The 23,783-nt window shown below is 39.5% G+C and overlaps 1 protein-coding gene across 1 annotated transcript in view; it reads left to right on the top strand.

Moving 5' to 3' along the window:
- The window catches only part of DMD (dystrophin), a 2,524,637-nt gene that overhangs the window by 1,997,103 nt on the left and 503,751 nt on the right, over positions 1-23,783 (top strand). The window contains exons 58-59 of the mRNA XM_066577956.1: positions 9,285-9,405; positions 17,198-17,466. Of these exons, the coding sequence (XP_066434053.1) occupies positions 9,285-9,405; positions 17,198-17,466 (390 nt within the window). The remainder of the gene's footprint in view (positions 1-9,284; positions 9,406-17,197; positions 17,467-23,783) is intronic.

Genomic DNA, 23,783 nt, shown 5'->3' with positions numbered 1-23,783 from the left:
AAGGGTGGTTTCAAGTCACAAAACCACAGAAGAATTTGGGAATATAAATTGATAACAACCTTTGACACTCTGATTACGGGGTTAAATTATTCCCCTGGATTTATGCGTGAATGGGAAGTGTGAGACATTTATTATACAGATAAGACCCCCATCAACAGTAATTCAGGAACCATAAACTTTCACTCCCTTATCAGTGTTTAGTTAAAAATGTCAGTATACCTCTTGCAGCATTTCAAGCCTGCTGACCCCCCCCCCCCCAACAGTATTTTAGGGACCATAAAACTTTCACTCCGCTATCAGTGCCTAGACAAAAAAAAGTTTGTTTGCTGTTGCAGAATTCCTTTTAAGTGTGAACCAATCACATCCATATCTGTGCCTTGTCATAAGTATGTATGTTATAAGTGTGTATAAATATCCATGCCTCTTCAGATCCAATCCATAAGCCTGAAGAAGAACCCTGCGTTGGTTCGCAAGCTCGCTATTATTACATCATGTATTTTTGTTAGCCATTAAAAGGTATCATATACGTGGTTTCTCTTGCTGGGAACAATCACATTTTGCTCTACTGGTTAACACGGTACCAGATCTTTGTTTTCAGTATCATTAGGGACACTGTGGCATAATACATATCATTGGCAGTTAAAGTGTCTTTCCCAAAATCAAAACTTATCACTTATCCACAAGATAGGTGATAAGTATCAGACCAGTTGGGGTCCTACCTCTGGGACACCCAAGGATCATGTGAATGCTGTTTCCATATTTCTTGTTTTAAAGGAGAGGTGGTCAGACATATGCACTATCACTTCATTCAAACACTATGGGAAAGCCAGATAAAGCCAAATGCTTTTTACTGGAGCCATGAAGAAAATAATGGAACTATTTTGCAACAAATCACATCGGATTGATTAAAACTCCCTTCATGTCTATATTGGGCTTTTCTGTTGGAGGTTCTCTGACTTTTGACACCAAGAATAGTGTAGCATGCAGCAGTATTCCTGTGGGAATGATGGAAACCTTAACTGACCTTCAACGGACCCCATAGTAAGGCAGGGGGGGTACATCAAGTTCTGTTTGGTTCTGTTGTATAATACAATAGATCTGATACATCATTATGCATTCCATTTACAACAAAGCTATGAACAGGGCCTTCTGATGTGTCTGTCAAGTTTCTGTAATTTTATTAAATGCATATAATAGTGCAGCATACTATGCTGTTCTGTCTGCTAAAGAGCATTGGAAACCAAGCTTGACAACTACACATTATCACGTAATCATCAGGTTTTAATATTAATATGGCTCAATACAATTTGAGCTACAAAAGGTTGGGGACCTCAGCCCTACACCATAATATCAGCATCAGATTCCTAATAATGCAAACACCTAATAATAAACAAGTTATCAGTTTTGGTGTTTCATATTCTTCACCATCAGAATGAAACTCCTCAAGATTTCTACGTATTATTCATGTTAACCCCTTCGTGACCAAGCCTGTTTACGCCTTAATGACCAAGCCAAATTTTGGAAATCTGACATGTGTCACTTTAAGGCCTTAGTCAGACGGGCGTTTTTTTGCGCGATTCGCGCATATATAGAACCAATGGTTCGCTATGGTATCGGTCACATGTCCGCTTTTTATGCGGATATGCGATAAATTATAGGACATGACGATTCGCAGATCGCGCCTATCTGCGTTCGGCGTTTTATGTGCGCACCAAAATCATTTTTTTCGCCGGCCAGTCTAAGTTTCATGCGCATTTTGATGCGCACGGCGATTTTTCTCCGGTCAGACGGGCGTTTTGCTGCGACGATTAACGCAGCTAGGTGCAGATTTTTCCCGCGATTTTTCGCCCCCGGTCACGCGATTTGCGCATGCGCATCCGACATGCGATCCGCAAATCGCGCGAAAAAACGCCCGTCTGACTAAGGCCTAACATAGAATAACTCCGTAAAGGTTTTGCATATCCCAGTGATTCTGACATTGTTTTTTCACCACATTTAGGTTGTAAAAATAAACATATAGTTCTAAAAATAGACAGATTTGTGTATATTTATTAAAAGGGGCAAAATTGAGAACATTTTGAAAAAAATATTATTCTTTCACATTTTCAACTGCAATATCTCAAATATGTGGAAACATACTGTTCAGATTTTTGCTAGGATATATATTTCCATCTGCTTACTGTATTCTGGATGCACATTTGAAAAACTTTAGTTTTTTTTTTTAACCATTTAGGAGATGTACAAATTTAACATTACTTGGTGTTCCAGCATATTTTGAGGAACACCAACCAAGATTGCAAAGGCTCATAGGTGTCAGAATAATAGATGCCCCCACAAATGACCCCATTTTAAAAATTACACTCCTTAATGTATTCATGTAAGGCCTCGGTCAGATGGGCGTTTTTTTTGCGCGATTTGCGCATGCGCATGTGATCTGCGCATATATAGAACCATTGCTTCGCAATGGGATTGGTCACATGTCCGCTTTTTATGCGGATATGCGATAAATTATAGGACACAACGATTCGCAGAACGTGCCTATCTGCGTTCTGCGATTCCTTGTGTTCTATATATGCGCTCAATGGGGCCGACCTGATTGAGAACATATACTATAAAGATCATTCTCCTCTGCCACAGCTGTAACAGCTGTGGCAGAGAAGAATGATGTTCGCCCATTAAATTCAATGGAGCCAGCAATACAGCCCGCTCCATTGAAAGCAATGGGCTGCCGGCGAGCGCGGGATGAATTTTCGGGAAGGGCTTAAAAATATAAGCCCTTCCCTGAAAACCATCCTAAAATGTGTAAAAATAAAAAAAAAAGTATACTCACCTTTTCCCTGCAGCCGGAGTTCAGCCGCGGCCGGCCGGCAGTTCTCCTGAACTGTTCTGTGTAGTATTCAGCAGGCGGGGATTTAAAATCCCCGCCTGCTGAATGGGCTGCCTCTGATTGGTCACAGCCCTTACCAATCAGAGGCAGCTCTTACTCACCCATTCATGAATTCATGAATGGGTGAGTGAGTGCTGCCTCTGATTGGCTGAGCGCAGGGACCAATCAGGGGCAGCTCTCAGCTGTCATTCAAAAAAATTTTTGGGCAATTGTTTCATTTTAAAAACAGGTTTTTTTGTACAGCACACATATAAATGAAGATTTTCACCCCCAAATGGATAGCCCTGTTTGTTGTGTGTTCAGAAACATATGCATTGTAGTCTCAATCTGCTTATAGGACACAGGGCTAGGCCTTTAATAGAGGGAACACCCATTGGATTTCAGGGCACAACTGAATAAATTCCAGGCCCCATTGCTTACTTGTGCGGAAAAAAATTGACTCACTAAAACTAATCCCTCCCCCCCCCCCCTCCCTTTTTGGTGTTCCCCAAATCTTAGATAAAAGCAATAATGTAAACTGTGGTATGTTCAAAGACAGGGGTAATTACAGAGGCCCGGTTGGGATAGGCACCTGGGGAATGGGGATGGGGTATAAAAAGTGTCTCTCCGTGAGGCTTCATAAGCTTGATGAGGTGCGGCGGTCTCATACAGAAGGCAGTCAACAAGCTGCTCCTGAAACTGCAGGAAGGCGAGCTTTCTCGGGGACTTCTTGTAAATGACGTATAACAGGTAGCGGTCTGAATAACTATGCGCTCACACGGCCGTATGTGGAATCCGCTTGCGGAGGCCCGTAGTGGATCCCAGCTGTGAGCCCAGCTGTGGCCCGGTGTACGGCCGCATAATGTACTGCACATAACTGCCTACTCACACAGGCTGTCATGTGCAGTATACCTACTTTTGTTTGTATTTCCTGCGCTGTCGCTTAGCGATGACACGGGTACCGGCAGCCTGTACATAATATAGATGCGTATGGGCTGCCGGTTTATCTGCGACCATGGAGCACAATGGGCTCTATGTTATGGATATCCATGGTAAAATAGAGCATGCTGCGGACAAATCCGGGATCTTGGGTATGTCATTTCATCTCCCCCCCATGGATACGATCCATAAGGAGAGATGAAACTTTAACTTTTTTTACTTTTTTTTTACCCTTTTTACCACGGATATCCATTGGATAACGGTGATCATGTGACCAGGAATTGCATACAGCAGTCCCTAGCGGCATTTCCCTGCACTTGGCTATCTTTGACAGCGAACGAAAACTGCAATTGGTTTCCACTTGTGTGCATGAAGAATCGTCTTTCCATAGCATTCTATGTAGGATTATTGCTGCAGAATCTGGAGGCAAATGCCTGCTCCGGATTCCGCAGCAAAAATCTACCTGTGTACATGGGGCCTTAATCATAGTCAATAGCAAATACATTATTTCCTCTTGTAACCTATTCTTCCCTTTGTAAATTTAGGTTGCATAAAACTCTGATGTTTCTCAGTACAAATAATAGACTCAGCAAAACAGTGTGCATAATATATTAACAGTATGGCCACTCCATTCATGGATTTGATTGCACTTCAAAGATATTTTTATGCCAGAAGTTAGCAAGGTTCATCCTTTCTCAGCAGCTGTGCACAGAAAATGAGAGGCAAAATTGCAATGCATACAATAAATTTTAATCACTCCTTTCCTTACATTTGTCTCGCCTGCATTTTTCCTTAATAAATTGTGATGTATTTTAGTGTTTGGGAAAGAAAAAAAAAACAAAAAGTAGCTTCATAGGCAAGGAAGAAGTAAAGTACAGGGAAAAAAAGCAGTAGCACAGACATCTAACGGTTTAGGTCAACGCTCCGTATTAATCTAAAATGCAATAATAAAATAGTTTACTATATAATATTAGTAGCGTACAGAAGTAGGAGGGCTCTTTGTAATTTAGCAAAACTTTAGCTGATAAGGGTATAAGTGGAATAAAAAAGACTCACCTTTTAAAGGTCCCGACGCTTCAGCACCGTTACTGCGGTCCCAGAAGCTCCTGCAGTGATCACGTCCTTCATTGTAACAAATTACTGGAACATGACTGCTGAGGCCAAAGATTAGCTGCAGCAGTCACATAAAGGAACAATGCAAATAGGATAGATAGAACAATACCTCTGCAGCGCCACCTATTGGATGGCAGCATTCCTTCAAATCAAAGTCAGACCCTTTATACATATCTTTATAACAATGATTGGGAATAGGAAACCAAGCCAGAATTCATACATACATCTTTCATTTTTTTTGCCCCTCATCAGTGTGCAGTAGGCTTTTGGCTTAGCTGATGAGAGGCCAGCAACATTAACCAGGAGGGGTGCTGTGTCTCCTTAAGGAGAGCACCCAGAAGGTGTGTGGAGACACTTAAGGGGTAAGTGGGTTGGGGGGGGGGCATCGTCCCTCCCCAAGGAGAGCACCCAGAATGGGTGTGTGAAGACATTTGAGAGGTGAGAGAGGAGATGTATAAGGCCTTGCAGGCTCCTCTGGGTAATTTATGCAAATAAGGAAGATGTATGTCACCGATGGTAACCACTGGGTATTAAAATATAACTTTTATTCAACTTATCCAATAAAAACGCGTGATCAAAAACTATAAAATAATGTGCCTCTTATTTCTTAGAATAGCACTGATACTTTTTATGCCTAAGGCTTCTTTAATAATCTGTCCTCATAACAGTACTGACACTAGGTATGATCCAAGAATCCTGGAATCCGAACAGGATATATCCAGTATAAAGTTGAAATCTCACACGGTCATCCGCTAGTTGTTGCCGTACTTATATGTATATATATTTTCCGTGTGACTTAGTTTGATCAATGGCCAGTGGTTTGTAAAATAGTGTTATTCAAACACACTGAGATCAAACACCAAGTCTATTCATACCTGGTCAAGTTTGAAATTTTTTTTTTTTTTTTTAAATTTTAAAAAACATTTTTTTGGGACATTTAGATGAAGACAATATATATCTTTGTGCTGCGCTGATATTTATATTTTGACAGCGCTGTGCTTAACACCTCGATATATATGTCCTATGTTCATTCACCCATAGGGGGCAACACATATGGGGATATTGGGAATCCACACCTAATTTGTTTTACTATGTGGGAATCTCAACCCCTATTTCACTCTACATTGGTGTTCAGCATCTCATTGCTCAAGGGACTGTACGTAAGTTTTGTGAGCTTTGATATTTAGCATACACCGAATACTTCCTCAGACCCCTTGGTTTAACTATAATACATCGCTCAGGTCACTTGATGTCAAATAAAGCTGACCCATGCAATGTTATAAAGAATCCTCCACCGATGTTGTTAGGTGGAGGAAATAGCTCTTGTTGATATGTTCGTATGTATCATCTCATAGATAGGGGTACGATAATTACCCGCTGGACTTAGGTTATAATGTCCAGCAAAGCTTAAAAGGACCCCTTTGGTGGTTTGTTGTACTCTCAAAGGGGTCCTTTTAAGCTTTGCTGGACATTATAACCTAAGTCCAACGGGCAATTGTGTTGTCCCCTATGGGTGAATGAACATAGGACATATACATCGAGGTGTTAAGCACAGCGCTGTCAAAATATAAATATCAGCGCAGCACAAAGATATATATTGCCTTCATCTAAATATCCCCCCCAAAAATTTTTTTCAAACTTGACCAGGTATGAATAGACTTTGTGTTTGATCTCAGTGTGTTTGAATAACACTATTTTACAAACCACTGGCCATTGATCAAACAAAGTCACACGGAAAATATATATACATATAAGTACGGCAGCAACTAGCGGATGACCGTGTGAGATTTCAACTTAACACTGGATATATCCTGTTCGGATTCCAGGATTCTTGGATCATACCTAGTGTCAGTACTGTTATGAGGACAGATTATTAAAGAAGCCTTAGGCATAAAAAGTATCAGTGCTATTCTAAGAAATAAGAGGCACATTATTTTATAGTTTTTGATCACGCATTTTTATTGGATAAGTTGAATAAAAGTTATATTTTAATACCCAGTGGTTACCATCGGTGACATAATTCTACAAGACAATTAATTGGGAATATTTGCCTGTCACGGTGATATAAATAAGGAAGATGGAACAATACCTCTGCAGCGCCGCCTATTGGATGGCAGCATTCATTCCTTCAAATTAATGTCAGACCCTTTATACAGGTCTTTATAGCAATGATTGGGAATAGGAAACCAAGCCAGAAAACCATACAGACAGCTGTTCCATGAGACCAGATCAGTGAGAGCCGGAGCAGCTGAACTTTTAAAATAGGAGTCATGTTTTTTTATTTCTTCTATACCCTTGTCTTCTCCTCTGTTAAAAAATCAACCAGAATGTAGATAGGTCACATATAACTTGTTGTTCAATCTATGACGGCAAAGCTATATGTGACTTGAAACCTAAAACCAGAAATCCAACAGTTTTTTTTTTACAACTGTTGTCTTTCGGTCACTTTGGGTCCACGTCATAATACAACCTCAGGCCTCAGTCAGACGGGCGTTTTTTCGCGCGATTTGCGCATGCGCATGCGTCCGGCGATTTTTTAAAACCATTGCTTTGCAATGGTATCAGACACATGAGCGCTTTTTATGCGCTCGTCCGATAAATTATAGAACAGAAATCGCAGATCGCACCTATCTGCGATCTGCGATTCCTGTTCTCTTCTCTATATGCGCTCAATGGGGCCGGCGGCAGCAGCGCCGACCCCATTGAGAACATATAGAAGACAAATCATTCTTCTCTGCCACAGCTGTAACAGCTGTGGCAGAGAAGAACGATGTTTGCCCATTGAATTCAATGGAGCCGGCAATACAGCCGGCTCCATTGAAAGCAATGGGCTGCCGGCGATCGCGGGGTGAATTGTCGGGAAGGGCTTAAATATATAAGCCCTTCCCTGCAATTCAGCCAGAAATGTGTAAAAAAAAATATATATTTATATACTCACCTTGTCCCGGCAGACGGAGTTCAGCGCGGCCGGCCTGCAGTGGGTGTGAAGGGGGTGTGAGTCAGACCTGCCCCTGATTGGCTCAGCGCTGAGCCAATCAGAGGCAGGTCTCACTCACACCCATTCATGAATTCATTTTTTTTTTACACATTTCTGGATGAATTGCAGGGAAGCCCTTCCCGACAATTCATCCCGCGCTCGCCCGCAACGCATTGCTTTCAATGGAGCCGGCTGTATTGCCGGCTCCATTGAATGCAATGCGCTGGACAGCTCTGGCCCGTTTCTAATGAAACGCGGCTAGGAGCAGATTTTCGGGCGATTTTTCGTCCCCGGTCACGCGATTTGCGGATGCGCATCCGTCATGCGATCCGCAAATCGCTCGAAAAAACGCCCGTGTGACTAAGGCCTCAAGGCAAAAACATTTGAGCGTGTTTTTCTCCCTTTAATCACAGCCGCATAACGGTACAAATGAAAAAAAAACACTGCTTTCAATGGATTTCAGTGATTTTGTATCCTCTAGTGCTTTTCTCGACCTTTAATACTGCGGCCAAGAAAAGATATACCCTATCTTTCCTACATGTAGTTAATACTATGTGCCAGAAAGATCCGGCAGCACCTATCTACTTGCGTTGTTTTAAACTTAGAACGGCTGGCGAATGGGAAGAAATCCATAGTGGCGAGTGTAGTTACGTCGACAACAATGTGTTTTTGCTCTCAATGACAATCTTTAGATGCAATGCCGTAGTACTTATGTTGCGCGACCATGTGGCACTAACTTTAATTCTATCTGACCATGGCACCTACGAGAAAATGTCAAATTCAACTCTACTATGTGTTCTTTGTGAATATAGACTGTTACTATGCAGTCTTCCGTAAATAAGGCTATTGGGTACTCATTCATTTTACTGTTAGCATTAAAGGGGTTGTCAAGTTGTAAACTATTAATGGCCCACACTTAGGCCATGAATATTAAATCAGTAGGATCTGCTGCACAGGACCCCCAATGATCAACTCTCCACTAAGCTAGTGCTGATTTCTGCAGGAAGCAGGCAGCTCTGTTCTCACTGCAGTGGCCACATTTGGCATTACACCCTTCACTTCAATAGGAACTTTGCCTATAATACCAAGTGAGAATGGAGATGCATGCTTCCTGCAAAAATCAGCTTAGTGTTCTATTGCACCGGTCGAGAGAACAGCTGACCAGCAGGGGTCCTGGGCAATTGACCCCCACCAATCTATTATTGATGGCCCACCCTAAGAATAGGCCATCAATATTTTGTAACTGAACAACCCCTTTAATATCATTGAGAGTTCTTGTGTATTAATGCTCCACACTTACCCATCCATCATTTATTTGAGAGGAATTGTACATGTAAGATCATCCATCTGAGCTTTTGGAGTGAATGATTTTGTTTTTCTTTTTTAAAGGTCTTCAAGAGGGAAGTAAAATCCAAGGAACCTGTTATCATGAGTGCACTTGATACTGTGCGTATATTTCTAGCCGAACAGCCCTTTGACGGACTGGAGAAACTGTACCATGAGCCGAGAGGTAATTGAATTGAACACAGCCTTGTAATCACATATTGATGAAAGGATCATGATGTCTTAGAATTTCATGAATTTTCACAACCTCCGTCTCCTTAAATGTAAAGTGATGGCTTAAAAACCACCAGGTACATACATAAGTGTGTAGCTCATCTCCATAAATTGAACTTGCTGGCTTGTCAGCTCATGTTTTTTTCCCAGCTGCGTGTTTATCATTTTAATGTCGGTTTTGGTCAAGAGCTAAAAACTGGTATTGTCTCCAAGCAATGCATGAAAAATAGGAGTTTCGACCTCTGCTCCAAATAGTTGCCCCTCAAAAACCCTATTTGTTCTCTGCACCGAAGTAAAAGATTTAGTGAGACAAAGCTTGAGCTAAAATTTATTGCTCATTCTTTCCTCAAAGGCAGTATATATTTCATTTTCAGGTTTCGTGAACGTCCTTTCAGGTTAAAATAAGTCTTCCATTAGAATCTCTATTTTCTAATTACTTCTGAATATGAAAAATTATCTTCATGACATGCCGAGAAATATAGACAAAGCCATGGAATTAAAGCTGATTTTCTTGAACATATACTCTACCTTGACTTGCCGTTTGTACTATACTGTACGATACCACTATAACCTGCCATCATATCTGCTAAAAATTGGATTATTTTGCTGCTATAAGAATCATTTTCAAAGAGATGTGAAAGCAATTAACATTACATCAAGTGCCATATTACTGGTGGTAGCCGAGGGCCCCTATAAATAATGCTAGAAAATTGCCTCAATAAATAGCACCAACTAATTGCCTCCTGATAAACCCTGTCAACTTCAACTTCTTCATGTGCTATGAAGCCTATGGGCCCATTCACACAGGAGTATTTCCTGTCCCCGGACCCATTATAGCCAATTAGGCTATTCGTACAGGCATTTTTTTCCAATGGTCTGCACAAAATAATTGCATAATGTTCTATTTTGGCCAATTCCAGGGACAGAATCGTAAATGCAGTGTCCACTGCTCATAGCTATCAGGTAGTACACAGACAAGTGTCCATGTGCTGTTCAATGTGAGTTGCGCTCGAGAACCTCAGATGCAACTCACATACATCCGTGTGATGGGCCCTTAGATGGAAAATAATGTGGATTTACTACTGAAAGTCTTTTTTTATGTTGACCAAATATTTCCATTTTGGCTCTGAACTTAACAATTATGTCTGACAGTCTATTTGCTAGAAGTAAAGAAACAACCAAAGTCTTTTCAATGAGGTTTTCAGGTGGCATATCCCTCATACTGAAATTCAATTATTACCTCTGAACTGGCAGAGAGGTAACTAAGAGACTTGGCAGTATTTAAATCATGCCTTTCTCTATTTTCTGCTAATGCATTAACCCCTTAGTGATGGCCCCATTGCCTTTTTACGCCCTAACTAACTGGACTTTAATCCTTAGGGACTTAAAAACATGCTTCCTCTGAGGATTAAAGCTACGTGGCCTGAGAACATGACATAGCCGACAACCTGGAGCTGTCATGGGGGGCCAGGATATCTGACCCTCCGGTCATGTAATCGGATGCTATCCAATGGATAGCGTAAATCGCATGAAAGTAAATAAAAAGTAAAAAAAGTGAAGAGTTTCAGCTCCCCTCATGGATCGCATCCATGATGGGCGCTGAAACTACTCACCCCCGTCTGCGCGATGTCCAACAACGATCTGATCTGAAAAGGACCTTCAGCCATCTTCTGTGCATGCATGCCTAAGGAAAAATGGTGGTGCATGCGCAGAAGACCAGATTGGCATGGGGGATTTGAAATCTCCTGGCTTCCGGCTAGGTAGCCGGGAGGCAGGTAATGTCCAATGGATAACGGCAATCATGGAAAAGTGCAAAAAAGTTAAATAAATGTAAAGTTTCACCCTCCCTCATGGATCAGATCGATGAGGGGAGGTGAAAATACTCACCCCCATCCTCCGTGATGTCCCGCGGCGATCTGGTTCTTCCAGGACCTGAGAAATTTAAAATCCCTCTGCTCCCGGCTAGCATATGTAGCTGAGGGAAGAGAGATATCACTGGGGACCGCTGATTATTTGCAGTAAAGAAAAGCATAAAAAAAGGTTAAAAAGTTTAAGTTTCATCTTCCCTCATGGATCATATCTGTGAGGGAAGATGAAACTATGTACCTAATTCCCCTGGACTTATCAGTGGACCTTACCTTGGCTTCTGCACACGCGTCCGTCGCCAAAATGGTGGACGCATGTGCAAAAGCCGCAGATTGCCAGGGTAATTTAAAATCTTCCTGCTACTGATTACCAAACGTAACCAAGAGATTGGAGATTTCATGGGGGGTGCGGTACATAGTACCCTGGTCACGTGATCCCTGCTATCGAATGGATAACGACAATCACGTAAAAGTTTTTAAAAAGTTAAAATTTCACCACCTGTCATGTATCCAAACCAATTACCATCCTAATGCCTCTGGCGATGTCTCCTGATGGGATCTGTATCCATGGAGCTTTCCCCAACTTCGGCGTATGTCTGGGAGGGGGAGGGCTGGGGAGGGCCTGAAAAATTTAAAATCTCCTTGCTCATGGCTACTAAAGGCAGCCAAGAGCCTAGAGCAGTGACCCAGGGTCGTGATGAGTGGTTCCCGGTCACATGATTACCATTATCCATGAGATAATGGTGATCACATAAAAGTTAAAAAACAGTTGAAGTTTAATGCTCCTTTTGGTTTGGGCCCCGTTGTGCATACAGACAGAAGATTAGGTCCACAAGGGGTATGTCTCTGAACACAGGACAAACAGGGGGATCCATTTTGGGTTGAATGTCTTCATTCATATGTGTGCTGTGCGAAAAAAAGTGTTTTTAAAATGATACAATTGCCAAAAAAATGAAAATCGTAATTTTTTTCCTTCTGTTTTGCTTAGATTCATTCAAAAACTGTGGGGTCAAAATATGCAGTATACCCCTAGAGGAATTCATTAATGGGTCTAGTTTTCAAAATGGGGTCATTTGTGGGGGTTCCCTATCGTTTTTGCCACTCAAGGGCTCTACATGTGTGCAATGTCTGTTCTGAAACCCACCGACAGCTCCTTTCGGTTTGGGCCCCGTTGTGCATGCAGACATAAGACTAGGGCCACAATGGGTATGTTTCTGAACACGGGACAAATGGGGGTATCCATTTTGTGGTGTAAATCCTCATTTTCATATACACTATTGAAACAAATATTTCTTTAAAATTACATATTTGCAAAAATATATTTTATTTTTTTCTCCTCTAAATTGCATTAACTGCTGAAAAAAACTGTGGGTCAAAATACTCATGACCCCCCTCAGTGAATATATTAAGGGGTGCGGTTTTTAAAATGGGGTAATTTGGGGGTATCTATCATTCTGACACCTATGAGCCTTTGCAATCTTGGCTTGGTGTAGGAAGACCCCTAGTGAATGGAGAAGTGGTAACCTATACATCTCTATATCTTTTCAGATTATGGCAGCTATCTTTGAATTTAGAACTTATAATATAATTGAAATGTTTTAGAGATAAGTCACAAGATAATTATTTTCATTGTATTTACAGTATATAATATGTTCAGTGTTAGTGTTAGTCTAAAATACACTGGGGTCCACGCACCACTGAGTAGTTTAAATTATAACTACTAATAGTTTTTTTGGTTTCTGTTAGCATTCATTAAAATGTTTTTTTTTCTATCTCTGGAAGAGTTTACTCTCTATGTATGAGAAAAACTTTTCTGCTAATAGTAACAGTAGAACTCAAAGCTGCCAATAAAATCCAGTGTACCAATGGTAAAATGAGTTCAGAAACTAGAAGTGATAATATAGAAACACAAGTAGTGATGGTCTTGTCCTGGGATGCTTGTAAATAGAACTACTAATAACTCAAGAATTGTCTAAACTTTGGTGCATTTCTGGAGCATAATGTCACATGCAGTTTTACATCTATGTATGAGGGAAGTAGGCAAAAAAAAATCCACTTATTCGGCACGGGAATGTTGCTTACCCGTAAATAGGTATGTCCTACCTTCAAATGGGTGGTCTTAAATGTGCCAAAATTGCTTCAAGTGTTTGCCCCCAAATTTTCCCACAACCTTTCAAGAGGTGGTGCAAAGTTAGACAAAAAATCTATCATCCAGCATTAGCCATTATGATATAGTAAATTTGGTGCATTTTTAGACCACCTAGTCTAAGTTTCCACTGTCTATTAGATAGGATTAGTAAATCTGCCCTAGTGTTTTTGCTGCCCATAACAAATAAAGTTCACTTTTCATTGCCTACTACTAAGTTCACTGTGTCTCAGATATACTTTTCAGACATTGGGATCAATATATCCATACAGAAAATGAACTATAAGCACATCCTTCATATCTACAGCAGTCTCTTGTTGTATTTGGTACAAACTACATATTAAAACAGCATGCAGCAATGTGTCAAGACATTTTTAGTGCCCCATCAAAGATCAGTACAGACTAAAAATGGTAAAGCCTGCTCACTTAGTTCTGCCAACAAGATGTAATTAATTGTTGACACCAATGATTTCCAGAAAAAAAAAGACGTAAATGTGCAACACTGTGTTGGCAGGTGTTTAACAGCAATATGCCAGTATCTCAGAACGTTCTCCAGCATATGTTCAGAAACTTTGTGACTTCATGCAATATGAATTGCTTCACACGGTGATTACCACCCATCCATTATGTATCCATTATGTCACAAACAATAATTAACAACATGCCAGTCTGCTTTATCTATGTGTGGTCTGTGGCTAACAAAATTAAAGATAATTTCCAGTGCTTTACAATAAAGGGTTAGAATGCCTCAATGGGGGTCAAAATATCTGCATAATATTATTAAAATAAAATTATAGTTAATCAACAGATTTCATCTGAATAGGAACAGAAACATTATTCAAACATTGCCTCCTTGAAGAAAAAAGCCTAGGAAACTGAGTTGAAGGCGATTTCTTAGAATGTTGTGATTATTGAAGAAAAAGAACATTTCTGGAAGCAACTGACTCACAAATGCTTTAACAGTGACTCTAAGATTGACCTTTTCTTGGTTCATTTTATAATATTCTTCGAATCTTTATAGGGGACTGATGCAAAGCTCCAAAATCCCTGCTTTCCATCACACAGTCATAGTTACATGATTCTGCCTCCATACGTTAACCAGTAGGTATAGCTTAGGAGCTTATTGCACCCTTTTTTAATGGCATTCAATATATAAATTGTATGCAGTGAGATGATTAACTCTTGCTAGTGGTGGGTGCCGAAAGCCAGAATCATATCATTATCTGTAAGTCTATGAACGGTGTTTGGTGCTCTGTATGAGGAAAAAAAACCTAAAAAAGTAGAGAAATGCATCAGCTTGGGGCGAAAAAACAAAGCAGCAATTATGGACATACATTTTAGGTTCCATTAAGGTACACCTACACTATGACAAAGATATTGAAATCCCTGGAGGAATCAATTAAATTGTGATCCTCTTAGGGTTAGACACCAATAGGATTGCTTTATCCGTACAGCCGTACAGAATATGTTGTTGACATTTTCAAATTCTTAATTAAAATATATACATTTTAATTAGTTTAAAATGCTTTATTAATCTTATGAATTTTATTCCTTTTATTTATATAGTGCAATTGTCACAAACCAGGTCTTCAGAGCACAGGATGTGAACACGACTTTAGGGAGTTGACTCAATTCCACTCCCACAATCATGCACTTGTTGCAAGATGATGCATTGATCACACCCCAACACAGTCCTACGAGACTTAGAATGCACGTTGCTACCACTACTGTAACGCAGATCACTTGCCTAAACTTTGGTAACATACAATGGTGCAGGCACTCACTGCATTCCAGCAGTCAAAGTTACACTCTCATCTTGGTCTGTAGGGTTTTTATGGAACAACAAGGACTAAAAATTAATAAAGGTTAAAACTTTATTACATAATTGTTGCAATGCTTATAAAAAGTACCAATATAAGAAGAAATATACACTATATATAAGACAGTTGTAAAAATAAAAGGAATAAAAAGTAGGATACCAGACCTTACTGATTAGATTTCTGGTTAAGAAATGTGGGCACTAGCTAGTGGTTGGCAGTTCCTGTTGCTGGTACAATCTCCTGGAATTCTAACCAAGGAGGTTCGGTTTTCTTGGGGTCTTAAGGGATTCCCCAGCCATACCTTCTACCTGCCACTCATGACTTCGGAGGAAGGCAGACCAATTGGATGAAAGAAACGTCAGGATAAATATACAATTTTAGTCATATCTCCCCATGAGAGGGAAGTTATGACTTCAATATTTCACTACATGATTTATTCTATACACAGACACCAAACTTGGCATAGGAGAGATTATTAACTCAATTGATATTAGTGCTGGCCTGGTCGAACAATGATGGAAGTAGATGCACTTGACTCTTCATCATCTCCTAATTCTAAAGATATCCTTTTTCTCTGTCTGTGTGCCATGGATGACTCGGGATCTTCAGTTTTTAATTTTCCCTTTGTTTTAGTAGTGTTCTCATCCTCTGGCATAATCTAGAGACGTGGTCTCAAAGGGATTGTGTTTTTTCCTGAATCGGTAGACCAATAAGGGAATTCCATGTAAAAAAATTTCTTTGGCCACCTACTGCTTCTCTGCTAAAATCAGGAAAAGTATATACATGCTAAGAGACCATCTTTGTTAGTAAAAGAGAGATAATTGGACTAAAGCTACATTCGTGACTTCACCAGTGTTGTGGATAGGTACTAATATACCTAATGATGAATATCTGCCCCCTTCCTAATTAGAAGGTGTAAGGCCTGAGGCCTGTGCATGCATGGAAGAATCCCACTGAAACCTTCTGTTCAGCTAAATGAAACTTTTTTATTTCAATCAAGCTGCATTGGGTTTTATAGACAGTGGGCATGGTTAATATGTCATGAAGTATGAATCTGTAGTTGATTGCTTATTGCCCTTAAATGGGTCTTTTCCTCCAGGAGCTGAGGTCTTATCTCGAAATTCCTGGACAAAGAATGCGCCATAATAAGTAAAATGTTAGAGACACAGTGGGAGGGGGTGAGGAGAGAGTAGTCAGTCAGCACTTTCAGACAGGAAGCTGTGTTAGTAGTGTAGAGGAGAGGCATATATTTACAAAAGGCATTTTACTTGGTTTACTACAATCCATTACACCAGGAGACTAATTAATATATATGATCCTGGCTTGGACAGGCTATGAGAATGCAAGAATATCATACTCTGTACAATATTCTGGAATATGATGAGTGTATCAAAGGCTGTCATCACTCACATCATGTCTATATAAGATCTCACAATCTACTTTCCCTATATCATATGCATTCACTAAGGGCAGTTTCGTTGGACACTAAACTAACAGGTCAGCATGCTTTCAGATTGTGGGAGAAAGCAATAGAGTCTGGAGAAAAACCATGAAAATATGGAGAACAATACTACAAGGGGGACCATCCTGACGACTGTAATACCATGTTACCCGTTAACATTCCTGAAGAACGTAATTAAACCGATACAGATTAGTATATAAGTTGCTAACCAGAGTTGCATTTTTACTATGCAGAAAGTCATTCTTCCATTTTATAATATAATGACTGTTATTTACACCCCATATGTTATACGGAACCTCTCATCTTTTCTCCTTTTATGCAAACCTTTTGATACAGTCTGTGTGGATTCTCTGTTAAATTAGTTATTCGCATGGTGAAGATATACGCTTGGACGTACTGTAAAATGGTAAATGTAAATTACTTTTCACGCTAAAAAATGTTTCATTTTCCAGAACATCACATAGAAGAACAGTCCAAGAATGTCAGCAGGATTCTGCAGAAACAGGTTGATGATGTAGGAACGGAGTGGGACAAGTTGAACGTACATTCAGTTGAGTGGCAGAAAAAATTAGATGATGCACTTGAAAGACTTCAGGAGCTCCAGGATGCAATGGATGAACTGGACCATAAACTACGTCAAGCAGAGGCCATGAAAGGGTCCTGGCAGCCAGTGGGAGATTTGCTGATTGACTCGCTACAAGATCATATAGGAAAAATCAAGGTCAGTCCTTAGAAAAGTTAACTACAACAGATGCTGGATTTCTATTGCAAGTTGTTATTTGCCAAAAAATAAGCATTTACTTTAAAGATCTTTCTTCTGGCTTACATTGAAAGTTATTGAGTTTATATATGTCTTTTTCATTGACTAATTTTTTAAATACAATTGCACTTAAATGAACAGTAGAAGTTTCATGTGTGTTTCAATGAAGGAATTTGGAATTAAGCATTTGGTTGTTAAGGTGATTAAAGTCATTAGGTAAAATCTTACAGTAACACCCTGAGCAAAACTTGTAAACTGTATTATGCCTGCTGGATAAAGCATGGCACAGGAATTCAAAGAAGATCAAAACCAGAATCCCTGTTTCATGCATCACCCCTAGTTCCCTACTTTAGTCATAACATACATAGTGTGCAAGTTTTGCCCAGATTATTCCTTCAGTGCCCAATTTTGCCATTGATTCTGGAACATTTGCAGCAAGCACCTACCTACAGAAATATGCCGGAAAGAAGGGAAGATGGATTATTTTCACCAATCCATTATATGTAGATGAGCGAGCATGCTCGGTAAGGGCAGTTACTCGAGAGAGCACCACTATTTTCGAGTAACTGCATGCTTGTCGGAGAAAATTCTGGGGGCGGCGGGGGAAGCGGAGGGGAGAGTGAGAGAGATCTCTCCCCCCCCCCCCGAATTTTCTCCAACGAGCATGCAGTTACTCGAAAAATAAGCGGTGCTCTCTCGAGTAACTGCCCTTACCAAGCATGCTCGCTCATCTCTAATCATATGTTATCATGAGTAGGGCTAAGTGGACCGAAACAGTGGAACCCTGTTTCAGGTGGAACTTTGCCAAAGTTTGGCTTGGCACAAACCCAAACCTTGGCCAGTTTGGCATGGCCAAACCCACTAACATTCTTTTTTTTAATTCTTTTAAAAATAAGGAAACAGAAGTAATAAGAATGGAAAATTAAGAAAAATTGTATTTTCCCTCTCCTTTTTCTTTATTTTCTTTTTTCTTCTCTTTCTTCATTAACTTTGCATTAAAAACAGCTCATATGTACTTAGACACACTCCTAAGCGACCTAAAAATGTTACACGGGTTTTTTATTGTTCTTAGAAAGTTTTATACACCAGTTTTAGGGGGACAGGTTAAGTTCAAGTTCAGCTTGAGCTCATTTGCACCAAACCAAATTTTTTGCTGAAATGCAGCAAACCAGTTCACTCATCACTAATCATGAGTATGTGTGCTTATCAGACAAAGGATGTCAAGGAGAGCATTAATATTGCATATGAGAAGTTCATATATCGAAAAGGCCATTGAGCATTTATGACAGACAATACTGACAGATACTGTATGTTTTTGGGAGTGTTTTCTCATGCCTTATCATCTGTGCCACTGACTGATTACGTACCATTCATCTATACCAGTGTTTCCCAAATTCTAGTCCTCACGACCCCCATGAGGTCATGATTTGAAGATATCCTATAGACAGAAATCCTGTGGCAAAGTCTGAGACACTGACAAGTACTTCAACTGAGCAATGCTATGGAAATCCTGAAGACCTGACCTGTTAGGGGTTCGTGAGGACTGAAATTTAGGCAACACTGTCTATGGGCAGTTTTAGGGACTCCTCACCCCCTTTTATTACTTCTTAATGTAAAAAAATGTTTCGTTTTAAAGTCCAAGAAGTACTGTAACTTTTAACTGGTTTGCTCTTTTTTTGTTTTTCAATTTTATTAAAGTGTATAATTACAGCTTTTTTCATGCTTCCTCAGTGAGTTTAAATAACGAATTCAAGTACTGTAAGATTTAGTTTAACTATAAAACAGGCAGATACACAGTGAACCCTCAGGTATTGTGATGCAACCAGTATCTGATAAAACAAGCTTTGGATATTTGTACAAAATGATTATGTGGTTATTTTTAATAAGATCTCGCATGCTAAAAGTCTCCCCCTACTCCCCCCTACTGTTTGTATCTAAGGTAGTAACATCTTTCGTAAGGCTGAAAACAGACAAACTTCCGTTCAGCTTATTATCCTGCAATGTTGATCCAAGCGAAGGCAAAAAACTCCAAGAGGTAGAGCCAATGTGTTTTTGAACTTTATAGATACAATACTCTTGTAATGCAATTGTGAATAGTCTGCCAATGTGTGTTTTGTTTTTTCCAGCTCACTATCTCCTAATTTAGAGACTACTATGAAAAATGATTATCCTGTTAGCACACTGGGCAAGAAAGATATAGCTATGAAACCAGTATCTATATTTAATAATTGGGTGGACATTGATGTTTGACAGCAGTTGGCCATATTCGATCATTTGACAATGTACCAAATACTACAACAGATTACAATAGCAGAAATTTTCATGTCATATTTGAATTTTTTCAAACACATATAAAGAAGGGACAATACATTCAGACTTCAATACATGCCTGCGTGACAATAGCAAAATCCCAACTGCTCTTCTAAGCACTGCATATGTCACTCCCTACTTGTAGGAGACCGTCTGTTCATACGGTAGTAGAGACTGACTGGTCATTTTTCATTTATACTGTAGTAACCACCTGATCTTCCTGCTTTTATTGAGCACTTTTATTGTCACCATTGTCATCTATTATCCAGCAATTGCTTGTTATTCTCCTCGTCTTCCTCCTCAAACCCAGAAATGTGTGATGGTATTTGAGATGATTCAATAACACTGTAGTTAATGGGAAAAAGTGAGTTACTACAGAGGGGAAAACTATTACCTATTATAGTTGCTTACTATGTGCATTTTAAATTGTAGCCCAAATTAAAGATTTCTGCATGGGAACAGTCTTACATCCCCAGAGAAGACAGGCAGTCTGAGAATGTGAGATCTCTCCGGTTATCACAACATCTCACAATCTGACTAAAAGAGCACTTTTTATTGACTTAATAAAGTTGTAATTGAGTAATAATTAAAATCGCTATTCTCGGCAGTAATTTGTAGGGCTCATGGATATCGGACAGCACATGGACAGGCATCCCTATGTTGTCTAATCTGAGTTGTGCCTGAGTTTCTTGGGTACAAAGGTTACATGGCCATCTGAATGGAGCCAAAAGATGTATAATTGAAAGCTATTAGTAAAATGTGTCCGGTACTATGGGAGGATAGCTGATCCTCGGACTTGAAAAATTTCTAACAGACATACTGAAATAAGAGCAGCACAAAGTCTTTCCAGCTGTTTTACATTACTGTGAATAGGGGAGAAGTCATGTAAGTAATTGACATTACATAGATATTGGTTATGCATATAAGTTAACCACAGGGCATATAAAAGATAAGTGAAGATCAGTACGTTTTGTCCGTAGGTGGTGGATTATAGCCTAACCTGTAGTTTAACCTGTACTATAGCATAAAAATGTGTAAAGGACAATGGATAGACTCTTTTAAAGGGATTAACATGCTTGAAAAATGGATTCGTACACAACATTTTTAACTCTATATATAGTATATAAGTAATAAAATAATATATTACTGAAACAAAATCATAGTGATTTTTATATACTTGAGGTTCTTACTAGAATTACTGTTATTAGCTAGTATGGAAATATTGTTCATACAAAAAAGCCTAAAAGGCAAGATACCAATGCATGTCATGTAGTGATGCTAATTTCAGCTTTTGCTGCTTTAGTTGATATTTTAATAACAAAGAAAAGTGAGATGATGAGATTAACTTGTTCCCAGTTTACTATAACTAACCAACTGGCTAAAGAGGTAAATAGGTCCATCCGCCAAGAATTGTAATCTTTGGGCATACCCTATTGAAGCTGAAATGTTGAGATCATTGTCATTCAATTCAATTAACAAAAACTAGAATCACTCCATGCGGAGGTGTAACTTGAAGCTCCCGGGCCCCAATGCAAAACCTGGAACGGGGTCCCCAACTATAATTCTTTATTCATAGTACTGGGTTCCCTATATGGAGAAGAGAGGCCTTATGGGCCCCCCAAGGCTCCTGAGCCTGGGTGCAACCGCATCCCCTGCATCCTCTATAGTTACACCCCTGATTCTATGATATAAGTTAGTGTCATATTTTATATTAAACTTTAAATGATTATGGTCAATTCCTTGAACTATATGTCCATATTCCTTTAGCACAAAAAGCAGTGTCTAAATGTAGTCTAATCTGAAGATTGTAAAATATCCAGGTAAACTATTTGGCCCAAGTAATATTCAGTACCAATTTACATGATTTACAAGAGAAGAGGAAAACATTGAAAGAAAAAGTTTAGCCAATTAGAATCTAAGCATGTCAGGAAGTTGCATTCAGGCAGTAATGATCCTTGAACACAGGATGACTGCTGGGTGCTTAAGTCACTCCAACAATTATTGCTTCTGTGCTTTCACATATAGGTGATAATCACTCAATGAATGGAGGAGGAGCCTGCTGAAGATCTCTTCTGGCTGCCCGCCTCCATTCAAAGTAAACAGGTAGTCACTTTTTAAGACTCCATATCATATTTAGGAATTTATTATAGAACAAGAAACTGACTAGAATTAAATTGGAGACCCTTCAAAGAGATTAACAGTCTGGAGGGTTGACCATTCCAAATGTTTGCATTTATATTTTTGGTGTCTCCATTGCAATAGTTGGAGGGGTGGGGAAAAAGAAATGGGGTGAAGTTGAATTGTAGATTAGTTTCTAAAATGACAGATTGTAGCCTCTCTATAACTGTCTGTGGGCGGGGGACTAAAGTAGGAAGTAAGAAACTATATCCAACAATTATTTTATTAATTAAATTGTGGAGTAAATTTAAGCAGATTTTGTAACTAGATGTTCCTCTGCAGGAACCCTAAATTGCCAGAGTTTTTTTTATTTGTTTTTTTTTAAAGGTTGAGGGATTTTCACCATGGGAGAAGAGAAGGGTAATCTTTTTAGAACAAGTACATTCTGAGGGTGTTTTTTTTATAGTTTTGAACAATTTAGAGTGCTTTATGATCTTCTCCACAGATATTTTTTCCAGTTCCTTCAGTTATGACATGTGTTTGTTGCTAAGGCTCAGTCATTATTTGTCTTTATGGTCCAACACCCTTTGGTGAATTTTCTTGGATGTTCTGGAGTTACGAAGGGTGTAATATCTTATTTATATAGACAGATGCTTTCTTACTATTTACAGCAAATACCAATAAAGGTAAAAGTAACATGGGAAAAAGACTCGGGCCGTATTAGCGAAAATAAATGAACAGCAGTGATTCCAATGATATCTTTATCTGAAAGTCAACAAGTATTGTAATTGTGTTTAGTGTTCCATTAAAGTTGTTTTACATAGGTATTAGTTAAAATGTTATTTGGATAGTGCAGATTTAATGCATATGGCCTGGTATTGTGTAAAATTGCATGAATTTTGGAATGGGGTACTAGAGATAATTAAAAATGTATATTTTGTTGATATTGGTCCTAATTAGAGATGAGCGAGCGTACTCGCTAAGGCAAACTACTCGAGCAAGTAGTGCCTTATGCGAGTACCTGCCCACTCGTCTCAAAAGATTCGGATGCCGGCGCGGGAGAGCGGTGAGTTGCGGGAGTGAGCAGGGTGAAGCGGGGGGGAGAGAATGAGAGAGAGCTCCCCCTGTTCCTCCCCGCTCCCCCCCATTGCTCCCCGCCCCCCGCCGGCACCCGAATCTTTTGAGACGAGCGGGCAGGTACTCGCATAAAGCACTAGTCGCTCATCTCTAATCTTAATCCCAGGATTTGTGTATTGGTATTGTTAATGGGTTTGAAGAGCATTATTATTCACTTATGTGATTTCTCAGAAAGGGGTTTCTAAACCTTAAATATCATGGCAGAGTTATATACGTTTGGCATCTCTATAAGCTAGGTGACAACCTTATAGACATAGTAATGTTAGGAAGGTTAACACCTATAGGAATCCAGCATCTACTGGACCAAAAAAACTCATGAATTGAGAAATGATAGACTTCAGATGAGGAAAACTCAGCAGGAAGTATTCTGTAATAAAGGGGTGGAATTGATAATTGATCTTTAATCAGTATTTTCCAAACACAGCTCAGACAACATTAAACTTTTTCAGGACGCATGAAGCTATTTTTATCAATACAGATAACTGTATATCAAGTACAACAATAATAGAGAAAAGTCTTGTCTTCCTGTGCATGCTCGAAAACATCTGCTCGCATAAACAGAGGACTGGGCTTGTCTACCATTTATTCCCACAGTGATTTTCTCTTTGTAGAAGGTATCAGAATATAATTGTTCCAGACAACTACTTAGCATGCTTTGAAGTCTATAGAAGAACTTTTTTTAGTTTTATCTGAACTCCAGCTGTCTGCATCAA

The sequence above is a fragment of the Eleutherodactylus coqui genome, chromosome 1 (genome assembly GCF_035609145.1).
Source record: "Eleutherodactylus coqui strain aEleCoq1 chromosome 1, aEleCoq1.hap1, whole genome shotgun sequence".
NCBI classification, from domain to species: Eukaryota; Metazoa; Chordata; class Amphibia; order Anura; family Eleutherodactylidae; genus Eleutherodactylus; species Eleutherodactylus coqui.
This window is presented reverse-complemented; position numbering and strand designations above follow the sequence as displayed.